The sequence below is a fragment of the Prionailurus bengalensis genome, chromosome A3 (assembly GCF_016509475.1).
Source record: "Prionailurus bengalensis isolate Pbe53 chromosome A3, Fcat_Pben_1.1_paternal_pri, whole genome shotgun sequence".
NCBI lineage: Eukaryota > Metazoa > Chordata > Mammalia > Carnivora > Felidae > Prionailurus > Prionailurus bengalensis.
This window is the reverse complement of record NC_057354.1, coordinates 67,286,256-67,307,896: the sequence shown is the minus strand read 5'-3', so window position 1 is coordinate 67,307,896 and position 21,641 is coordinate 67,286,256. Positions and strand designations below refer to the sequence as shown.

The 21,641-nt window shown below is 42.2% G+C and overlaps 1 protein-coding gene across 1 annotated transcript in view; it reads left to right on the top strand.

The window, feature by feature from the left end:
• The first annotated feature begins 17,947 nt into the window (after nt 1-17,947).
• FBXO11 (F-box protein 11) overlaps nt 17,948-21,641 on the top strand; it is an 84,605-nt gene continuing 80,911 nt past the window's right edge. Inside the window, 1 exon segment of the mRNA XM_043603333.1 lies at nt 17,948-18,616. Coding sequence (XP_043459268.1) covers nt 18,397-18,616 — 220 coding nt within the window. The 5' untranslated portion in view covers nt 17,948-18,396.

Genomic DNA, 21,641 nt, shown 5'->3' with positions numbered 1-21,641 from the left:
TTCATTTCAGCTTAGGTCATGATCTCATAGTTTTGTTGGTGGGTTCCACCATGTTCTGTGCTGACAATGAGGAGCCTGCTTGGAATTCTCTCTCTGTCTCTCTGTCTGTCTCTCTCAAAAAAAACAAACAAAAAAACAGAAAAAAAAAAAGGAAAGAAAAAAATTTTTTAAAGATGGTCTTGGAGAAATTAGATTTAATTTAGATAAGAGGGTGAATTGCACTAGGATAGTTAAGTAAAACCATAAAAGATCCTCAAATAAGGAATTGTGGTCTATGGTGGAAAATACTTTTAATTTTGTGCTAACAATAGTTATTTGGTATGGACTGTTGCTTGCTATTAATGATGTTAGCAGAAGCTTACATAAGACATAGATCTAAACTTGCCTATTTCACTTTTTAAAAAATTTTTAATGTGTATTTTATTTTTGAGAGAAAGAAAGACAGAGTGCAAGTGGGGTTGGGGGAGAGAGGGAGACACAGAATCTGAAGTAGGATCCGGACACTGAGCTCTCAGCACAGAGCCCAATGCGGGGCTTGACTGCATGAACCGTGAGATCATGACCTGAGCCGAAGTGGGATGCTTAACTGACTAACCTACCCAGGGGCCCCGCCTATTTCACTTTTTAAATAATTTAAAATGCTTTTTAAATTTTTAAAGAAAATGATTTTTCTAAGTAGAAATATGCTAAATGTGACAAATACAATGAAAATGATATTCCAATAAAATAACAGAAAATTCAAAGAAGGGAATAAAAATGTTTGCATTATTAGGAACATGCTTGTATACAACTATATATCTATATATTATATATCTGGCCTGGAGAGGTAGATGCTATTTTCTATACATTATAGGTAGAGGTATGTTCCCCTCTGAAAAGAGATTTAAACAAATTGAACCACATATTTTTCTTTCTGTTTTTCTTTATGTCTCAGCATGGAAAAAACTGAAAGAAAATTTAACACTGTATGGATATAGATATTGCTGATAGGCTGGTGAAAAAAAATTATAAGTGATAGAATTTATATGACAAAATTAAAATTTTGTAGTATTTTCTCTGATAATCATGATTGCAGCAGCCCCATTAAAACGTTTGAACATGATCTGTAAAATTTGTGGTTTATTTCCAAATATAAGCACTGATTTAGAGATTTTATTGACAATTCTAGTTGCTACTGCCTCAACAGACTAAAATTTCTCCAATTCTATCAAAGCAAATTTTTTAAACATCTAATATTAAGGAATTACTTTCTTTGCATGAAAATAGTATTAAGATTAATTTTTTAAGAGATCCTTTTTTCTAGGGATGCATATTGATATATTCATGGATAAAATGTTCGGATGTCTAGGATTTGCTTCAAAATAACTGGATATAGAGAGTTGGGTAGTATGGATAAAGCGAGACTGACTAAGCATTAATACTTTTTAAGGGTGGGTGACAGGTCCAGTGGAGTTCTTTATGCTCTATGTCTACGTTTGTAAATGTTTTTACATTTCCATGGTAGAATGTTAAACAAGAAGCTAAGAAGTCTATTGATTTAGGAAAAATTTTGCTATTAGTGTCAACAGAACTCAAATTGTGTGGATTAAAACACTAGAATTAGGGTTTTCCTGAAAAAAAAAGTATAAAATAAATATGTAGTAATTTATGACCTATGTACATCTTTATCTTCCTACTCATCCAAACATCACGAGCCCATCAACAGAACGACCAAATGTATAATAATAATTAAGTTCAGTCATTTTTGCTATTTAGCTGACTTTCAGTCATATAAAAACCATTGCTGGGGCGCCTGGGTGGCGCAGTCGGTTAAGCGTCCGACTTCAGCCAGGTCACGATCTTGCGGTCCGTGAGTTCGAGCCCCGCGTCGGGCTCTGGGCTGATGGCTCAGAGCTTGGAGCCTGTTTCCGATTCTGTGTCTCCCTCTCTCTCTGCCCCTCCCCCATTCATGCTCTGTCTCTCTCTGTCCCGAAAATAAATAAACGTTGAAAAAACAAACAAACAAAAAAAACCCCATTGCTTTATACATTAAATTTTTTTTGTCACAATAACGGTATATTTATCAAGGAAGATGGATAGAACACATTTATTTAATTTTTTTAACCTCGATTCATAATTTTTAAAAATCAAAATTGGACCTTTTGTATGTAGCCCTCTATCTGCACTCTTGTCCTGGGAACTCCAAATGTTAGGGACAAGCATGCTCTCAGAATTTCCATTTTATTCTTTATTTTGACAGCTAAGATTGGCAGTGAATACCTAGAAAAGTGCTTTTTTTCAACTTATAATTGTCTTCCTCTATATATTGTAAGAAAATATGTGTATTTTTGCTCGACATCACAAATGGGGCTCAGATGGGGCGCCTGGGTGGCGCAGTCGGTTGAGCGTCCGACTTCAGCCAGGTCACGATCTCGCGGTCCGTGAGTTCGAGCCCCGCGTCAGGCTCTGGGCTGATGGCTCGGAGCCTGGAGCCTGTTTCCGATTCTGTGTCTCCCTCTCTCTCTGCCCCTCCCCCATTCATGCTCTGTCTCTCTCTGTCCCAAAATAAATAAAAAACGTTGAAAAAAAAATTAAAAAAAAAAAAACAAATGGGGCTCAGATATCTCTGAATGTTCTACCCAAGGCAAGAACCATGTAGGTCATAGTAATGTTGACAATCTGCCCCCTCCACAGACCAGTGACCAAAGCAGTCATCACCTCTTTAGTGAGAATAGGTGAGATCAAGTTACAGTCATTTCAGGGAAGACTTTAGGAGTTGTTTGAGACCTTTGGAGTAGATGGTCATCTACATCAAGGATGTACTGTGGAGAGTTCTGTTTATAACTCTGGCCTCTTATTTAATACAGATATTAGACTTTTGGACAATTTGTGCAGAGAGAAAGTTTAAGATCCTCTATCTTTTTTTAAAAATTTTTTTTTAATGTTTATTTATTTTTGGGACAGAGAGAGACAGAGCATGAACGGAGGAGGGGCAGAGAGAGAGGGAGACACAGAATCTGAAGCAGGCTCCAGGCTCTGAGCCGTCAGCCCAGAGCCTGACGCGGGGCTCGAACTCACGGACCGTGAGATCGTGACCTGAGCCGAAGTCGGACGCTCAACCAACTGAGCCACCCAGGCGCCCCAAGATCCTCTATCTTTTACATGATAGAGACATTTAGCTTCATATTTTCTTAGCTTCCAATTCCCAAATAAGGAGATGTAAAAGGGTGAAGGAGGTTAAGATAATTATCTGGACAACAATTAGTCCATATAAGCAACTAACAACTAGTTTCTTTTGTCTAAGTCATTCATATACTCCCACCCAAAAGTCCTGTTTCTGTTTGAATTAGCTGTGTGATCACTCCAATCTCCACATGCAGCAATAGCTGACTCTTCAAAAAAAAACTTATTATCTCCAGTGAAGTACATTCATACCACACTTCTGCAATTCTAAGATACTTTTGACCAAAGTAGGATTGACCAAAGATGTAGTAACCACTTTTTTAGGAGATAAAAGAAAGGGACTTTAAAATTAATTCTAACCTCATAAACACCAAAATGTATGTGGGGGGGAGAGGAGAATGTCTTAGAATTGAGAAAACACTAAAATATGATTTTTTGAAGTTACTTTAGAATAAGAAAGTTATGGGGCGCCTGGGTGGCGCAGTCGGTTAAGCGTCCGACTTCAGCCAGGTCACGATCTCGCGGTCCGTGAGTTCGAGCCCCGCGTCAGGCTCTGGGCTGATGGCTCAGAGCCTGGAGCCTGTTTCCAATTCTGTGTCTCCCTCTCTCTCTGCCCCTCCCCCGTTCATGCTCTGTCTCTCTCTGTCCCCAAAATAAATAAACGTTGAAAAAAAAATTAAAAAAAAAAAAAAGAATAAGAAAGTTATTATAACTCTTATGGGGAGTGATGGGAGACAGAGAAAGGTGTACATGTGGGCCATTACGTAGGAACAGCATGGTGGCCCTCTGCTCTGGTCAGAAAGGCACAGCATGAGAGCATGAGGACCTAGCAGGAAGGACAGACACCAAGAGAGGGGAGAAGGGGGCTTGAAAGCAGTCATGGGTCAAGTGGAAATGGTGCATTAAGAAACATTATATTAGGAAATTTGCCTATAGCTGGCTCTGCCTCCAAATAATCCTAAGTAACCAGAAACCTACAAGAAATGATCAAGGTGAGCCCTCAGTTCTGTAACTTCTTCCCTTAGGTTATTATCAAAACCTAACCACCAGACAAAGCACAAGACCTTTTAGCTAGCCTGCTTGAGAAACAGGGCTGAGTGTTCTACCTCCTGGAACATTAAAAATTACACTTAATCTCATTTTAGTGTAATGTTAAAATACTTTTAAGTCTGTATGGTAAGAAATTCAAAATGTTTTGAGACAAAATACCAAAGGGTATAGTCATTAGGTGTTACTGTGTTTACCCAGTAATTGGCTCCTTTCCTATAATGGATGAATCTCTGTTTCAAAATGGAAAAATAAATTAAACAGTAAACAAATTCCCCACATAAAGGTCATATGAGCTCTTTGTAACCAGAATGAGGTATTTCAGTAAGTTTACTGAGCACCTGGTATTTTGTTCAGGTGGCTTGCTTCACTCTGTAAATGCCAATAACTAGTGTTTATAAGTCTGAACTATTATAATGGTCACTTTCATGTAATAATCGCATCCTTATTCTCTGACTGGAAAAAACAACATAAAAACTGTGAACACTATGTGACTAAATACGGAAAATAAATATGCTTTAATAGTTTGGGAATAGGAACAGTGTTTGAAGGTAGAGAATAGAAAAGAAAAAGGCATTCTGCATTTCCTTGAAAATTTTGATTCTGCTGTCACCACTTCCAAAGTCTAAGTGGGTACAAACAGCCACAAAACATCTTTCTGGCTCCGTATTCCTTATTCCCAACTCCTCCTTTCGAGGTAGAGAAAACACTTTGCTTTTTATGTGTCCTTCTATTTCTTAAGTCCTGGAGAAAAGGAGATCGGGTAGTTACCGAAGGAATTGCCTCTTTGATTCACTGAACTCCTATTATGTGCCAGACACTGTGCTGGACATCATGCAAGGTGCAAGATGACAAGATAAAGTCCCTACTCTTCAGAAGCTTTAATGTGGTGTAGGGAGAGTGGTCAGGGATTGGGATCACACAGGTAAATCACTAAACTACCGGGCATTGATGGCAGGTAGGGAGTACCAAACAGGATTACCTAAATCAGCTTGTGCTGTGTGTCTTGGGGGGGGGGGGGGAGGGGGGGCAGTGGTGGTGTACTGGAAGGCCTTCCTGGGAAGAAAAGACACGATTTAAGGTCTTAACCAATGAGTAGAAATTAGCCAGATGAAATGCGGCAAAGGAATGCAGAAGAGCCTTCTTGGCAGAAGGGACAGAAATAAAATTGGCAGAAATCAGTGAGTCATTAGATGGGGGCTGGGTCAAAGAGAGAGGAATCTTATAGATGGGCAGGTTGTGGCTGCAAAGGCACAGGCAGAGCAGGCAAAATTGGGTTTTAATGAGATGTTTCTTTGGTCAACTCTCCTTTGTGGAATGCCCCTTTTGTCCTGGCCCAGGTCATGGCTTCTAACCTGGCATCAGTAAAGAATAGACCAGTAACTAATCTCACCCTCTGGGTTTAGCACTTTGGCAAGTACCATCTTTCTAGCTTCCTCCTTGCTCTCCATCTCTGACATTCATTCTTGTTAAACCTCTTACTCAATGCATTTTGCTGCTTGTTTGGCTGGTGTTCCAGATGCCTAATAGCCAGTTAAATTAAACTTACCTTTATAGTTATTGATCTTTCTTTGCTTGAAAAAATACTTACTCAAAATAACAGCTTAGTTTTTTTTAATGATTTCCAAAGAAATAGCCACGAGCCAAGGGCTAAGGGCCAAGAAAGCCAATAATAATGATAATAGCTACAAAAATGGACTTTTGTTGCTTGTCTCCACAGCTTCTTAGCTCTGTTTCCCACCCCCACCAAGTCTCTCGGTTTTTATTTGAGGAATCCACCTCTCCCCACGCAGCCCATGTGCTTCCAAGGAAGATGGCCCACTACCTGGTTAGTTTAAACCAACCATCACATTTCATCTTCCCATGCACAACTTTTGGTTCCAGGGCAGGCTTGTGATTTAAGCAACTGAATATCAGGATATTTGCTAGGCTGCTGGGGCCCAGTCATTCTCCCTAGATGTGGATGAGGGAACATGTACTTTTTGGAGGTGTAGGCAGTCATCTTGTGATCATGAGAGTTGCTGGCTTTAGGATAAAGCTGGCAATGCAGAAGGCTGAGTGGAAAGATGGAAAGAGGGATGAGCACTGGGTGTTGTATGGAAACCAATTTGTCAATAAATTTCATAAAAAAAAAAAGAAGAAAAAAAAAGAAAGATGGAAAGACACTGAACCCTTAGTGACTAAAGACTTAAACAATCTTCAGTAACATAAATTAATCCAAAAGCCTTCCATACCTCTGGACTTTTCAATTTCATGAACCTGTACATTCCTTGCTTAAACCAGCTTGAGTTGTGTTTTTTTGGTACTTCCAACATAAAATATTCTATGCTATACAGTTCCTATTTGTTGAGAGCCTACTATGTGCCAGGTATGGTAATGTGTGCTCTACAGACTAATTTCTACAACCATATTTTTTCTTTTTCTTTACAATTGTGGTAAAATACACATAACATAAAATTTCCCATTTTTATCTGTTTTAAATGTACAATTCAGTGACACAATGTAATACAGCCATTACCACTGTATACTTCCAATCATAATCATATTTTGAGGTGGGTATTCCTATCCTCATTTTACCAAAAAGGAAAATGATCATCAGAGAGATGCATTACCCACATCAGATCACAGTTAGTGGTATAGTCAAGATTTAAACCCTAGTCTGTGTGACTGCAAAGCCTAGATATTTTTCTACTTCATTATAGTGCCAAATGAAATTATGAAGCAAGGAAACAGGAAGTCTTGGTTGAATTATCAGCTCAGGGTCCACAGCATAGAGATTAGGATCTCTATGGATTAGGATCCAAAAAACAGGATACAAGGTAAGGAACAAATAGTGATCAGAATCCAAACCATCAAAGGTTGGACACTAGAGGTAGAAATCAAGGGAACAGGGAAAACCGTTTAGGCTCAAGAAGTAAGGCTGGAAAGGGGGCTCATCAGTGGACCCTTTAAGAATATCTGGTTGTATTTACTCACCCAACCCTGGTTTGTAGGTGAAAAATTACTGCCTTGTTCACTTATTTCCTAAAGGATTTTGACCTCAAAACTAATAACAAATAATACTTTAAAACAAAAAAATAGCCCCAATGCTATGCTAAGCATTCATTAAAATAAGTCACATAATAAAGTTGATCCGTATCAAAAAGGAGACACATCCTGTGATGGGGCCTGGTCCTTTAAATGAGGTCTGTGATGACTGAAGAGCTCTATTACCTTCTTGTTGGGACAAGATGGATTCCAAGCAGTGTTTCCTTAAAAAAAGAAAAAAAAAATTACAAGCTTCTATGCTAAAAGCTGTCCACCTTTGATGAGTATCTCTTAATTGTTTACTTTTTAACTAAGGGTTTTTAACTAGGGCTATTAGAACTCCAGGGTGTTTAATCTGTTCATCTGTTTGTTTTCAAAAGTCTAACTCCTTTCATTTGTGATCCTAGGTAAGCAGTAGCTTGGAGGGTTTTACTTATACAAAAAGATCAGTTCCTTAATTTTCGATTTCCGTAAGTGTAAATTTTTGCAGTGTCAGAGGCTCTCTTGAAGTGGGGGAGGGGAAGTTATGAGAATGGATTGGGTAAGACTCCCCATTGTTTTCACACCCCAAAACCTGGACCTCCACACCAAGGCCCCTTCTCCATTTGGGTAGTGAACAAAAATACCAACATTTTCTCATCAATTATTTTTTATGTAAATCTAAGTGCTGACCTTAATGATTCACTGAATAGAAATATGACAGGGAAAGGAGCTTCATAAAGCCAATGTCATTTGACATGGCTGACACATGTATGAGGCTTATCACCCTTTTCCCTCTAAAGCAGCATTTAGGCCACTAAATGCTCCATGGTTTACATTAGGGTTCACTCTTGGCATTGTACATTCTATGGGTTTAGACAAATTGATAATGACCAAATCCACCATTATAGTATCATACAGAGTAGCTTTATTGTCCAAAAGATCCTCTGTCCTCTGCCTATCACACTGTCCCACCTCCCTAACCTCTGGCAACCATTGACCTTGTTACTGTCTCCATAGTTTTGCCATTTCCTGAATGTCATATAGTTGGATTCATACAGTATGTAGCCTTCCAGATTGGCTTCTTTTACTTAGTGTATGCACTTATGGTCCTTTCATGGCTTGATCATTTCTTTTTAGTGCTGAACAATATTCCATTGTCTGAATGTACCAGAGTTTATTTACCCCTTTACCTACTGAAAGACAAGACTTATATAGAGAGATATGAATAACTGAGCAAGTCCACCTACCTGACCAGGTGCCAGGATTACGGTTGGCCTGCCAGATCCATTGAGTTGAGAACAGAAAGGGGAGAGGATGACAATTAGGCCTCCTTACCAGAGATAGCCCATCACTACTATGCTACCATCATTCCTCTGGAGAGAATATGTCGCTTCCAAGTTTTGGCAATTATGAATAAAGCTACTATAAACATCGGCGTGCAGGTTTTTCTGTGGACAGAAGTTTTCGACTCCTTTGGATAAATACCAACAAGTGTGAGATTGCTGCATCTTATGGTAACAGTATGTTTTATTTTGTAGGAAATCACTAGATGTTTTTCTGAAGTTACTGCACCATTTTGCATTTCCACAAGCAATGTACAAGCGTTCCTGTTGCTGTTCACCTCACCAGTATTTGGTGTGGTCAGCTTTCTGGATTTTAGTCATTCTAATAGGTATCTCGTGAGTCTCCTTATCTTTCAGTTTTTACCCTTGTCCTCTCCACCCCCACCACTCCTTGCAATAGCCTATCTTTTCAAAAGGACCCATGGAATTGAGGGCTGTGTGGTAGGTGGCACAAACAAAGCCACATTAGATAAATGATAGAGTGGAAGGCTGAGAAAGGACTGGATCAAGTCATATGGGAGCCCTGGGGAGAGGAGTCACCTGGCACCCTTTCAAACCAATAGCCTTTAAATAGCTGAGGGCAGAGAGAAATTCATTTTCTATTAATATAAAATGTATAGCTCTTTATGGTTAAAATAAAGAATTTATTACATGAATTGAATATAATAATGTTTCGACTTATTTGGAATTGTCTTTCCTTTCACATTTTTCATTCATTTATAACTTGAAGAACAATAGTTTATTCACCAGGCATAGGGGTAAATTACAACTACAGACTCTTGTTCAAAATATATTTATAAGTTCTTTTGTTTTTTTTCCAGTTTATATGTCACAAAAACAGTTCTAACTTTTCTGAAGGTCTTGTTCTTTTTTTCATTTTTCTTTTGGGAATTTCTGAGCTAGGCAACATCTTGTAAGACACATTCATGGCTTTAAAATGTAGAAAATAACCATCTGTCCCCCAAAACAGTATTAAAAATTGGTGGTAGAATTCCAAAATCAAATGCTACCTCCACCTCTTCTACTGACCAACTTATCTGAGGGAACACACATGCCCATGTCTATGCCCCAGTGAGAACCCCAGTACCATTTTACTAGTAAGCAGGCAAACTCCCAAACTTAATGCTTGGATCAAGGCTGGGTAGAGGCCAGAAGGTCTAAGTGAGGCCTCTTGGGCAACCTTTCCAACCTCAAATCTAAGTCCTGTGACCCACCCTCAAGTAAGCCAGAAAAGAGAAGAGTAGTAGGAGTGAGAATAAGAACAGGACATATAGAGAAGTATGAATAGCTGACTATAAGTCCATCTACCCAACCAGGTGCCAGGATGAGACTGGCCTGCCAGACCCATGGAGTTGAGAACAAAAAAGGGAGAGGAGGACAATTAGGCCTCCTTAGCTGAGATAGCCCATCGCTACCATGCTACCCTCACCCCACCCCCCCCCAGAGAGAGTATCTGCAAAGCATTCTCCTAGGGGTAGGAAATAAAAAAGCAGGCATTAGACTTGTAAGAAAGGAAAGTGTCTTTCAGTGTCATGATCCTTCCTTCTAGTGAAGTGTCTCCAGAGTCTCTGACCAGGCTAGTCACTTTTTCCATGTGGAGGATCTAATAAGAGGGTAAATAGAGGCAGAAGCTTGAGTGGAAATGTCCTCCTTCATGAGCTCTGACAGAAGAGCTGAACAGCCCTCCCCACCCCACCCCCCACACCTACCCCATTACTTATTTATTTATTTATTTATTTAATATTTAACAACTGGGCTTAATAAGCAAACTTTGTTCAGCTAAGTTTGTCCAATTAAGATTAGCAGCTCCCTTGGTCATTACCACTGCTCCTTGCTCTAACTTCCTGGGACCACTGAGATGCACAGTTAAGCTTAAGCTGGTCTTCCTAAGAGTTTCGGTAATGGGTCACAACAGGTCATTAAATCAATTTAACTTCCAGGCTGTACTGCACCCTTGGCCAAATATTCACTCCCTAGTTTATTTCCCATCTGAAATCATACCTAGTCATACTGTCCAAAACTGGTCAACAGAGAATATTACTCTCAAAAGTCCAAATAAAACAACAAAGAATGGTTGGAAATGGAATGACAATAACAGAAATTCAAGTCCAAAGTGAATTCCTATTTGTACCATAACTTGAACTCAAAGACCTTCAGAATCCAATTACTCTTCTCCCTGGTTTCCTGATCCTTTCAGTACCTGTCAGAGGATTCTCCTTCAAGTGCCTTGGGTTCCTTCAGCCTTCACTGCACCCTGAACCTTCTTCCATTACAGTGGGTGTAGAGCCTTCAGCACCTTAAAAATGAAGTAACCCACCCAAATCTCTCGAGTCCCATAAATGTAGAAGCAATTGTGACTTCTGCAGCAGCAGCATTTTGCAAACAAAATGATGTTTCTAGGATCCAATGAACAGACAGCCCCTCGTTGCTGTTGCCTACCAGAGATTACAGCAGACTGAGTGTTACCTGGGGGAAGCGGAATAATGTATGGGAAACAAAGGATGAAGAGAGAACATCTTTTTGGTTTCTGCCTTGCCAGGAGGCCTATTAGAATATGTCAGTTTTCCAACTGCTACATGTGAATTTAAATCAGTTGGGATAAACTTCCAAATAAGAGGTTAACTGTGACATAGGACATCTTAGTTGCTTTTAATAGGGACATAGTTGACTTCCTATACAACATCTTCCTCTTTTTCCTCAAAAAACCCTAATTTTTTTCTATGAACCCACATTTCCTCCATCAGCTGACCACATCTGAAGCTATAGGGGCAAGTCTAATTGGTCTAAGAGTAATCCTCACCCTCCCCAGAGGCTCATTCAAGAATGGGCATAGAGGGGTGCCTGGGTGGCTCAGTCAGTTGAGCCTCTGACTTCAGCTCAGGTCATGATCTTGTAGTTCATGAATTCGAGCCCCACATTGGGCTCACTGTTGTCAGCCTGTCAGTGCAGACCCCACTTCAGATCCTCTGTCCCCCTCTCTCTGCCCCTTTCCTGCTTGTGCTCTCTCAAAAATAAATGAACAACAACAAAAAAGAATGGGCGTAGAACCCAATCAGGTACAAAGAGAAATGAGGTTTTCAGAGGTAGCATCCCTAATGTCTAGATCACACCCAAATCTTCCTTCTTTCTCTTAGTATCATTCCCATGTTCTGAACCCTTCTATTTCCATTTCCTTTTTGAGTCTGGTATTTCTGGCCGAAAAGACTAATGTTACATTGAACCAGGTCTCTGTGAAGTGACATAGCTTCCACCTCCACAGCACTCCACATTTATCATAGGCAACCTGGGGGGCCTGGGTGGCTCAGTCAGTTGAACATCCAACTTCAGCGCAGGTCATGATCTCATAGTTTTTGGGTTCAGGCCCCGCATCAGGCTCTGTGCGGACAGTTCAGTACCTGGAGCCTGCTTTGGATTCTGTGCTTCCCTCTCTTTTTCTACCCTTTCCCCGTTCATGTGCTCACTTGCTCTCTCTCTCAAAAATAAATAGATAAACATTAAAAAATATGTAATAACAACAGGCAACCCTGTAGTCCGTGCTTATAGCCTTGCAGCTGGTCTTCTCTGCATTTGTCCACTCCAGGTCCAAAGCCTTTTAAACTTCATGACACAGCTGCTGCCGCTGTTTCCTGCTCTAGAACTCCTTAGGTCTATTAACCTTGCTTGCAAGATCTGCTCTCCTGAAATGTATCTTAGCTGGATTATCACTCTCAACAGATTCCTGAATCTGAAGCTTCTACTGATGCTTCCAAAAGCGATAATCTCAGGATCACAGAGGAGTCTAATTTGTCCTCTGACACGTGCTCCTCCCCTAAACCCCACTTCCTCTAGCTTTCAGATTCTCCAGTCCTTGAATAACTTCTACTACTTCATGTATTACTTTCTGCCACTTCTTTCTCTGCTCCTGTTCCATGTCTTTCTATCATCCCTACTCTTTTCAAGGAGGCCCAAATGAGTTCGTAAATTTTAATCTGGTACTTAAACGCAGCCAATTCTTCCACAAACACAGATACATCTCCAACTGCTGTCTCCTTTCTAGGCCTATGCATCCATTTCCTGACCTAATCCTTGTACTCTCTCTTAAGAGGCTCCCACAGTGAGAAGATGCCAGAGTATTCTGCATCTGCCACAAGATCCTTGTTCAAATACTGCCTGAGTGGAGAAATCCTGCAGGGAGGTCTCCCATCAGTCCATGCCTCATCACCTGCTGTCATTCAGCCTGACCCTCCCCTTTGGTGCTGTCTTGTACGTGCCTTGTAAAAAGTTTTCTAGTACTATTCATTTTCTAGGCATACTTCCTTATAACAAGAGCCATGTCTGCTTCCCTACATATAATGCTTATGTGTTTTTGAAAATCACCAAGTATGGCCTGAAACAATACCAACACCAACGGCAATAACAACAATGGCTAACGCTTTACTGAGCCCCTTCTATGCACCAAGCACTGTCCTAAGCATTTTATAGGTATTAATTTGTTTAATCCTCATAATAATACCAGGAAATAAGGACTACTGTCACTCCCATTCCACAGAGGCAGACACTAAAGCACAGAAAGGGTAAGTGATGTGCCCAAGTCCAAAGCTCCCTGTTAGTCTGCCACTCTGACATCTACCCACACGTTGGTCACCTACCAGTTCTTCCAAGATATAATACACTCTTATCATTTGGCCTCATCTTTTATCAGTGCTTGGAAATTGGGTTCTGCTTTTAAAAAGCAAAAATAAAGATTTACAACTGTCTGTCACAGCTCATCCTAAATCTTGAACACAATTAATTTTTTTAAAGAGTGCCATGTCTCTATTATTCCACAGGGAAGGGTATTAGAGTTTGAATCTATAATTCTTTAAAGATAACCTCTATTACAAGTATCATTGGAGTGCGTGCTTACCAGGTTTTCCCACATATACATTAAATTTAAATCCTTAGTTCCAAGTTAATTTTCACTGTCTAACTGATAAAATATTATCTGAGCATGTACTAAAGAATGAATTTCTGCAGCTTAGTGAGATAAGTCATTCATACTCTAACAAGGATATTTTAAACAGCTGGTTATTCCTTCAGGAAAACCATATTCAGATCAAACTAATTTCCTAAATGACATAAAAGGAGTGAGCAGCTCTGAGGTGTCTTATGTAACTCACTGAGTGCTGATGGCTTGGGACTAGATGATGGAATGACAGAGGAAAGGGAGGCTGAATCTTTGACATGCTAAAAATCACAGTAAATATCACCTGCCAGGTATTCAAATGATTAAAGGGCTTATTTTTTCCACATCCCTATTGTGATAGGTTTTATAAACAAATAACTTTACATACACTATCCTGTTAAGCACCAGTAATTAGTTGAGAAAAACAAACACAAATGTACTTGAAGAGAGAGCAAACCCTGAGGGAATTTAGCCCTCTGAAATTATTCTAAGTGTCTACTGAAATCATTCTAGGAGACTCCTATCCCAAATAAAAACCCCCTTTAAGTTTTTTTCCTGTCACACATAATATCTATCCTAGATAATTGACAGGAAGGAATATTTACTGACACAGGTGGACCTGGCAATGGATAACAATATCTGGAATATTTGGGGTTTTCATGGGGGAATTGGGTCTATATATACCTGTGAATGGAATGGGCATTGTACTGGCAAACAGTAACTTTGCTACTAAGCAGTTACAGGATTTTTTTTTTTTTTTGTCACCTTACCTCTTTGAACTTTAGCTTCCCAGTCTGTCAACTACAGAAATGAAAATTACATGGTCTCCAAGGCCCAGTCTAACAACTCCCAAGTTCCACAATTTTAAGATGCCTTTGAACACTTTTGCATGAAGAAGATTCTAACATTGAATCCTGTAAGATAGACTAAAAATATGTAGGAACCAGTGATCTGGGGATAGGATAATATTTTTTGTTATCTCCTAATAGATGTTCCATTACTGTTAAACTAGTTTCTCTCTTGCACTCCATCAGCCATCATGGCTCCAAGAAAGGGTACAGAGCAGATACCATCACAAGAATGAAGAGGATATGGTACATAAGGAAAGCTCCTGACATTTAAGAAGGAGAAAAATTCCTCTTATAGCCCTGAGGGATGATGGAGAGAAGACAGGGGTACAAGGAAGAGGTAATCAGACCCACCATGCTTACCTTCCATCCTTTCTCAGGGAAACTATGATTGGAGGTATATAGTTGAAGGTATATGGTTCACACAGATTTGGGGAGATCCAGGAAAACTGGGGATAGTGGTTTGCTTCCCTGAGCATGCCTGTGAGAGGCTGAGTCCTCTAGAAACTCAGCTTTCAGCTTGATGGCATGTTCAATATGACGTAAGGAGGATAATGCAACATTGGTGGCGGGAGATGGCTCAATAGATAAGCCCGAAGCAAGGCTCCTGGCTCATCAAGGCCTACATGTGGTATTCAGGGAATCCGGAAGTTCCCATATATCTCAGTGAGAAGAGAGAGTGGCATTGTGAGAATCAATGGACCTGCAGGGACTTGGGGTCAGTCAGTATTGAGGTTGTAGTACATAAGGCAAATGGCTCATGTATGTACTTCAGTCAAGATACCAGCATGATACCTCAAAACACTAGAAATGACCAATTTTACCTCTAGACTATCCGTCCTGCTTTCAGACCATAGCAGCCACTCCATACCAGTGGATAACAAAGGACTGGCATGCCTGGCTTCTCTGATGCCATGTAGGCCTTCCCATCCCCCACGGCTGCTACCAACCCACTAGTCACGGTGTAAATTAGAACAAGACACTCCCTTTCTTAAGACACTTTACTTCCATCTATCAGAAAATTGTCATAGTATATACTGGTTTTGTTAGAACAAGTCATCTTACTGCCACATGCCAGAGAACTGTCATAATAAATTTAGAAATCTATGATGCCAAAAAAGTGAAGGACATTCTAACTGTACCTTATACAGTAACCTTTGGCCTTCATACATATCTTGGAATGAGAGGGGGATGGAGAAACAAAATCTCAAAGACTGATCATTTTTATTAAAAAAGAGGGGGCGGGGCACCTGGATGGCTCAGTTGGTTGAGCGTCTGACTCCTGATTTTGGCTCAGGTCATGATCCTAGGCTCGTGGGATCGAGTCCTGCATTAGGCTCTGTGTTGAGCACTCAGCATGGAGACTGCTTAAGATTCTCCCTCTCTCCCCCCCCACCCCCTCCCTCTCTCCTCCATTCTGTCTCAAATTTAAAAAAAAAAGAGAGAGCAAGAGCGATAATGTGGGGACTCAAAAAGGTTAAACATTACAGAAACAAGCTACAATTTCTTTGTACATCTGAATTAATGTAAGTAAATCTTCGACTATGCCATGCCAAATTACAAACTCTTTATGCCAAAGATTTTACCTTTTTATTTTTGGTATTTCTCTTAGCACCTTACAGAGTAATGCAGAAGGGACAGAAGGAACTAATAAGTGCTTGTTGAATAAAAAAGTAAACTTTTAGAAAAGTCAGAATTATGGGTCCACTTATATGTATAATAGTAAATAATTTTCCTCCCCCCTCATATTTATTTCAACCAAATCTAAAATTTTACCCATTGGCACCTAGCTAACAATCATAAAAACCTTAGGTTCTTCAGTTGTTTTCTAACAGCCCCCTCCTCAAATATTTTTTGGAAAAGGAAACTTAGATGTAAATTTCACCATTTTAAGGACCAAAGAGAAATCATCTCAAAATTACAGCATTTTTAAAAACTGAAAATGGGATTATGTAGTCCAAAATAAGTTCTTTTTAAGGTGAGGGACCCTCATTATTTAGAAAGGTAATATGCTTGAAGTCACATAATTAAATCCAGGACTCAAACACCCTGCACAATATTGGCTCATCTCTTCTTGCCCCTCTCTCCACTCCCTCCCCAAATACATACTTTTCTCCCTCTCAGCGTTATTTTATCACCCTCTGCAACCACTTAATTCCCTATCTCAAACCTAGATAGCAATTGATCAAACTCAAACAAGAGAGAAATCACCCAAAGGTCTGCAAACTAGAGAATCAGGTAAACTGCCAGTTTTGCCACATCCATAAAATAAACAAAAAAAGAGCGGAGAGAATTGAGAAAGGGCACTTTTTTCTGCCATCACAACAAAGCTAGGGAATAAAAACGCGTTTTCCTTGGGGACAGATTATGCTGAGGGGACCAGATACAGATACCAAAGATAATTCCTCTTGGGTTTTTTTTCTTTTCCTTTGAGTTTGTGGGATCAAAAAAAAAAAAAATTAAATGACAGTCATAACCTCAGCACATTTACTTCTCTCCTTTTTCTCACATATTATTTTCTTGAACATAGACCAAGTTTCCAAAAAATAAATTGACCAAAGTCTATTGCCTGTTTACCAAAACCTCTTCAAGATTTAGGTGACTCCTCTTAGTCACGAAGATTAGCAAACTACTCCAAACTTCGGTTACAGGCTGAAAGCTCGGTAAATTGGATCCTCAAGGTTTGCAAATACCCTCAGCTGGGCTAAAGGGCACAAAATCTCTAGCGCTCCCTACAGCTCACACTTTGAACGTACCTACCACAGAAAACTCAAGTTACCAAGGATCGACTCCCTAGCTCCACTTTTTTTTTTTTTTCTGCTTAAAAAATTGGGTGAAGGTGGTGGTGGTGGGGCGGGGGGAGGACTAAAAAGGCGAATCGAAGGATTAATCACTTCTCCCCATTACATCAGCAGCCCCCGCCCTTTCCTCCGAGCACCTCCTCTCCTAGAATCGTCGCTACGCACTAGCGCTCTCTTCGCCCCCCCCCCCCCCGCTCTATTATATGCCCTGATACCTCCCCATTATCACCCGCCCCACCACACTCCCCTTCCCTCCTTCCCCCTCTTAGGCGAGGCAGGGAGGAAACCCGAGAGAGGAAACAGGGCGTTGAAGGAAGGGACTTCGCCATAAGACCAGAGGCCCCATTGGCCCGAAGGTTGTATGGGCGTCCCCCATTGGCTGCTCTGCCGAAATCCCCGCCCCTCGGCTTCCCCGCCCATTCACCCCTCCCCCCGCCGCCCCGCGGCCCTCCCCCGCGCCCCTGGCCAGCCCCGCGGCGGGGAGGGACCCACTGGGCGAGTGGAGGCTCCGGCGGTGTCAATGGCTCCTCCTGCCACGGAGCAGCAGCAGAAGCAGCGGCTACGGGGTTGAGGAGGAGGAGGAGGAGGAAAGGTTCCTTTAAGGAGGAGGAACGACGACGCCTCTTTTTCCCTCTATCTCCTCCCTTCACACTCATTTCCCCTTCGCCGAGGAGAGAAGGGGGGGAGGAGAGAGAAGAGGCCGAAGAAAGAGAGAAAAAATTCCTCACAGAAATCTCTTTCAGGGGGTGTGGGGGGAGGAAGAGGAAAAAAAAGAGCTGGGCGCCCCCTGCTCCCTCCCTCCCTTCTCTCCCTCTCTTCTCCTCCTTCTCCCTTCCTCGCCCGCCCGCCCACTCCCCCCGCCGCCTGAGACGCCGCTCGGGAGTCGGCGGGACCGGAGTCTGTCTCCTCACCCGCCGACGCCGCGCTTCGCCTCGGGATCCCCAGGCGGGCGGACGCCCTTTCTTTCTTTCTCTCTCTCGCTCTGCCCGTCTTTCTGTCTCCGTCCCTCGCGGCCGCCCCGCCCGGCGGCCTCGGCCTTCCCCGTGCGTCAGGCCCTCCCGCCCGGCCTCGCTCGGTCTCTGTCTGTCTCCGCCGGCCTTTCTCTTGAATCGGGGTCTCGTTCACCCCCTCCGCCCTTCCCATCTCCCCTTCCCCTCGCCCCCTTTCCTTCCTCCCCCTCCCCACCCCCTTCTCCTGCCCCGCAGCTCGTAGTGCGTGTGTGTGTGTGTCCCTCCGCCAACGCCGCCACCTCAGCCCGGCAAATGAACTCCGTCCGAGCCGCCAACCGGAGACCCAGGCGAGTGTCGCGGCCGCGCCCGGTGCAGCAACAGCAGCAGCAGCCCCCGCAGCAGCCGCCGCCGCAGCCGCCCCAGCAGCAGCCGCAGCAGCAGCCTCCGCCGCCGCCGCAGCAGCAGCAGCCTCCGCCGCCGCCACCGCCGCCTCCGCCGCTGCCCCAGGAGCGGAACAACGCCGGCGAGCGGGGTAAGGCCGCGCTCCTTCCCCGCCGCCCTCCGGCTCGGGCGCCGGCCGGCCGGGACCCGCGGGGAGGAAGGCCGGGGCGGGCGGGGGAGGCCTGTGCGCCCCCGGGGTGGGAGACGGAGGCTGAGCGGAGGCGGGTCCCCCGGTGCCGCAGTGTCAACCCGGCCCGGGCCCCGGACGGCAGGAAAAACCGCGGCTTCCCCACTCGCCCGGGCTCTCGCTCAGGCCGCGCTTTGTTTGGTTGCGGGGGCTCGGCACCCTCTACCCCCACCCATCCTTTGGCTCCTTCGCTGGCTCACGGACCCCGCAGGAGTCTGTTGGTGGCTGGGGTGGGGGGAGGCAAAATGTGGGATTTCCCCCTTTTCTGCTGCCTTCCACGGTTTAGCCTCCCCCTTCCTAACAGAAGGTGGGGGGGGGGGACAACTGGGAGTGATCGGGCGGTGGGGCTGGCTGGGGAACTTGTTTTCCCCCTTTTCTCTGTTAGCCTCCCCCTTCCTGTGGAGGAGGGGGAAGGGGGGGAATCCGAGTGGTCTGTGGTGTTGGCCGGGGAACTTGTTTCCCCCACCCCCCTCCCTAGTCACGGGGTAGGGGGAGCAGCGACTACTCTCCCAACCCCATAATGTTTGCTGCGCAGTTTGGCTTTAGTTACAGAACCCCTGGAAAGGACCCGTTAAATCAAGACCTTTAAATAAATAAATATAGAATCCATCGGCCATTTCCAGTCCCCTCCCTCGCGTCAGTGCAGTTACCCTTCGGTTCTATCGACCACCCCTCTCGCCTGTCCTCCCCTAGCAAACCCCTACGCCTCCGTGCTACCCTCCGTCTCCTAGTGGGGTTTGAACGCCCCTTCCTTGGAACTGGCCCCTTGGGAGAGTGTGAGTGTGTGTGCTGTGTCCAAGGCCTAGTGAAATGTGTCATTTGGACCCAACTGTGCAGCTCTGTCTGGTAACCACCATTGTCTAAGGGCTGAAGCTCCCGGGGGTTGGATTCTTGCTTTAGCAAAAATAATGTTCAGTTCTACTTTGATGATGTGGTTATTTTGGGAGATATATGAGGTAGGATGTGGCACCTTGGTCTCCAAAGGTAACTATTCTCTTTATTAATTAGCTGCTCTCAGTGGGAGTGGAGGTCAGTACCATATTTATGTGTACGGTTGTTGTTTTAAGGAGGAGGGGAATTGTTAGGAGACATTTTGCGTGTTTTCGTTGGCGGATTAAGGTTAATTTTACATGCGTTGGTTGTCACACCTCCTTTGATTAAGCGAATTGAGATTAAATGCCTTTTAAAAATTATACATTCCTTCCTTAAAAACTGTTTCAATGTTGTACTTAGCTAAAATACTTAAAAAGAGAGATGAGAATCTTTTGAAAAATAGTTCAAAGGGTTTTCACTAGTCTCTGTTACAGATGGTCCTTGAGAAAGCAGTTTGCTATATGTTGCTTGAAAGAATGTGATGTTTCAAGCCAGTTAGAGGTGTTGTGCAACAGTATTGGTAAATATGTTTTGATGATTCTCGGATACATTTACCATGTTTTTGTAAATTAAAAATATTTGTAGTTTCATCATTTCCTTTTACATTTGCATAGCAGGGTTTTCCTGTGTTCCATTCAAATAATAGCCAAGTCCCCTTCCACCATATACTGTAGAGTTCACAGTCCTTTTTGAGAAAACAATGATACTAGATTGAAATCCTAGCATAGTAAGGATTTAATTGCTGGAAGTGTTTTTAAGGTGTACTGATTTGTTCATACCATTAGGGCTGAATCAAATCTGTTTGGCCAAACCTAATTTAGTCCTATTGTGTATTTTAAAATATTTATTCTGAATCTCCTTTTCATGATGTGTGTAATTTCAAACTTAGTTGAGGTACTTTTATCTTGGGTACTTTTCTTAACATTTGTTTGAATTATTAGCCACTAAAGTCTATTTCCTTTTGAAGTAAAATTACTTGGTTGTTGGCATTAGCATACTAGAGTGTCAGTTTCCTTTTCATTCATGTCCATAAGCTGACTAACAAAAAGATGTTCAAGAAATCAAAATTTCAGTATACACCTAACCAAATAGTAAATCAAATGCACTGTAGAATTGTTTCTTTGCTGCAGCTAGTAGAAACTGTTCTGGTAATTCCATGTTGACACAGAGGGGAAAAGAACTTGCTGATTAGCCTTCAGGGAAAATTCTGTGGGTCTTTTAGAGGGCAGATAAATGGCTTTAAAATGAATAAAACATTAAGATAACTTAAAAGAGTAAAATAGTAAAGATTTTGCCAGTTTTAAGTAAAACATGTCTTTCTACAAAAATTGGCGATTTGATTACTTTTTAAAAACGTACAGTTCACACGATGAGAAGTTAGTCAAAGGAATAACCTCTCTTTTAAAAGTTTTATGGAGCATGGGAAGTGTCACTATTTTTGGTCTGGATGGGAGAGGTTTTGTTGTTTAAGAATATAGTGGGTATCATAATTTTGACAAGGTAATTAAGGAACTACAGCCAACATGTATGTGTGTGTTGTACTTTTTACTAACTCTTAATGGGTATGTAGCTCTTGCATTAGAGTTTGGATAGAGTTACATAATAGTGGATCAGACAGCTTTCCAGGTCAGAAATTAAAGTCAGACTCACTGTTTTTAAGACACGTTATTCATTCAATATAAAAAATTACTTACTTATTTCACATAAAAGGATGGGCTTTGGCTTTTTAGTGGTAATAGTATAGTTACAATGTAGTTTTTATTTTTTTTCAAGCAAAAATTTTGTCAGGGTTGGATTTTTGTTGCTCCTTTACCCACAAGATAATTGGTCTAAAAACTTCCTTGATACATCCTTTCACACACACACACACACACACACACACACACACTTTCTCTTATATGCCATGGCCAGTGTTTGAAGAGGAAAAAAACAGTCTAATACAGTGAATTCTTATGAGGACTTTTCAAAACCTTCCTTGGGGGACAATTACTTATACCCACATTGGGAAATATTTGGCCTGAGTGTTTCATGGAATGCTGTCTTCACTCATGTTATC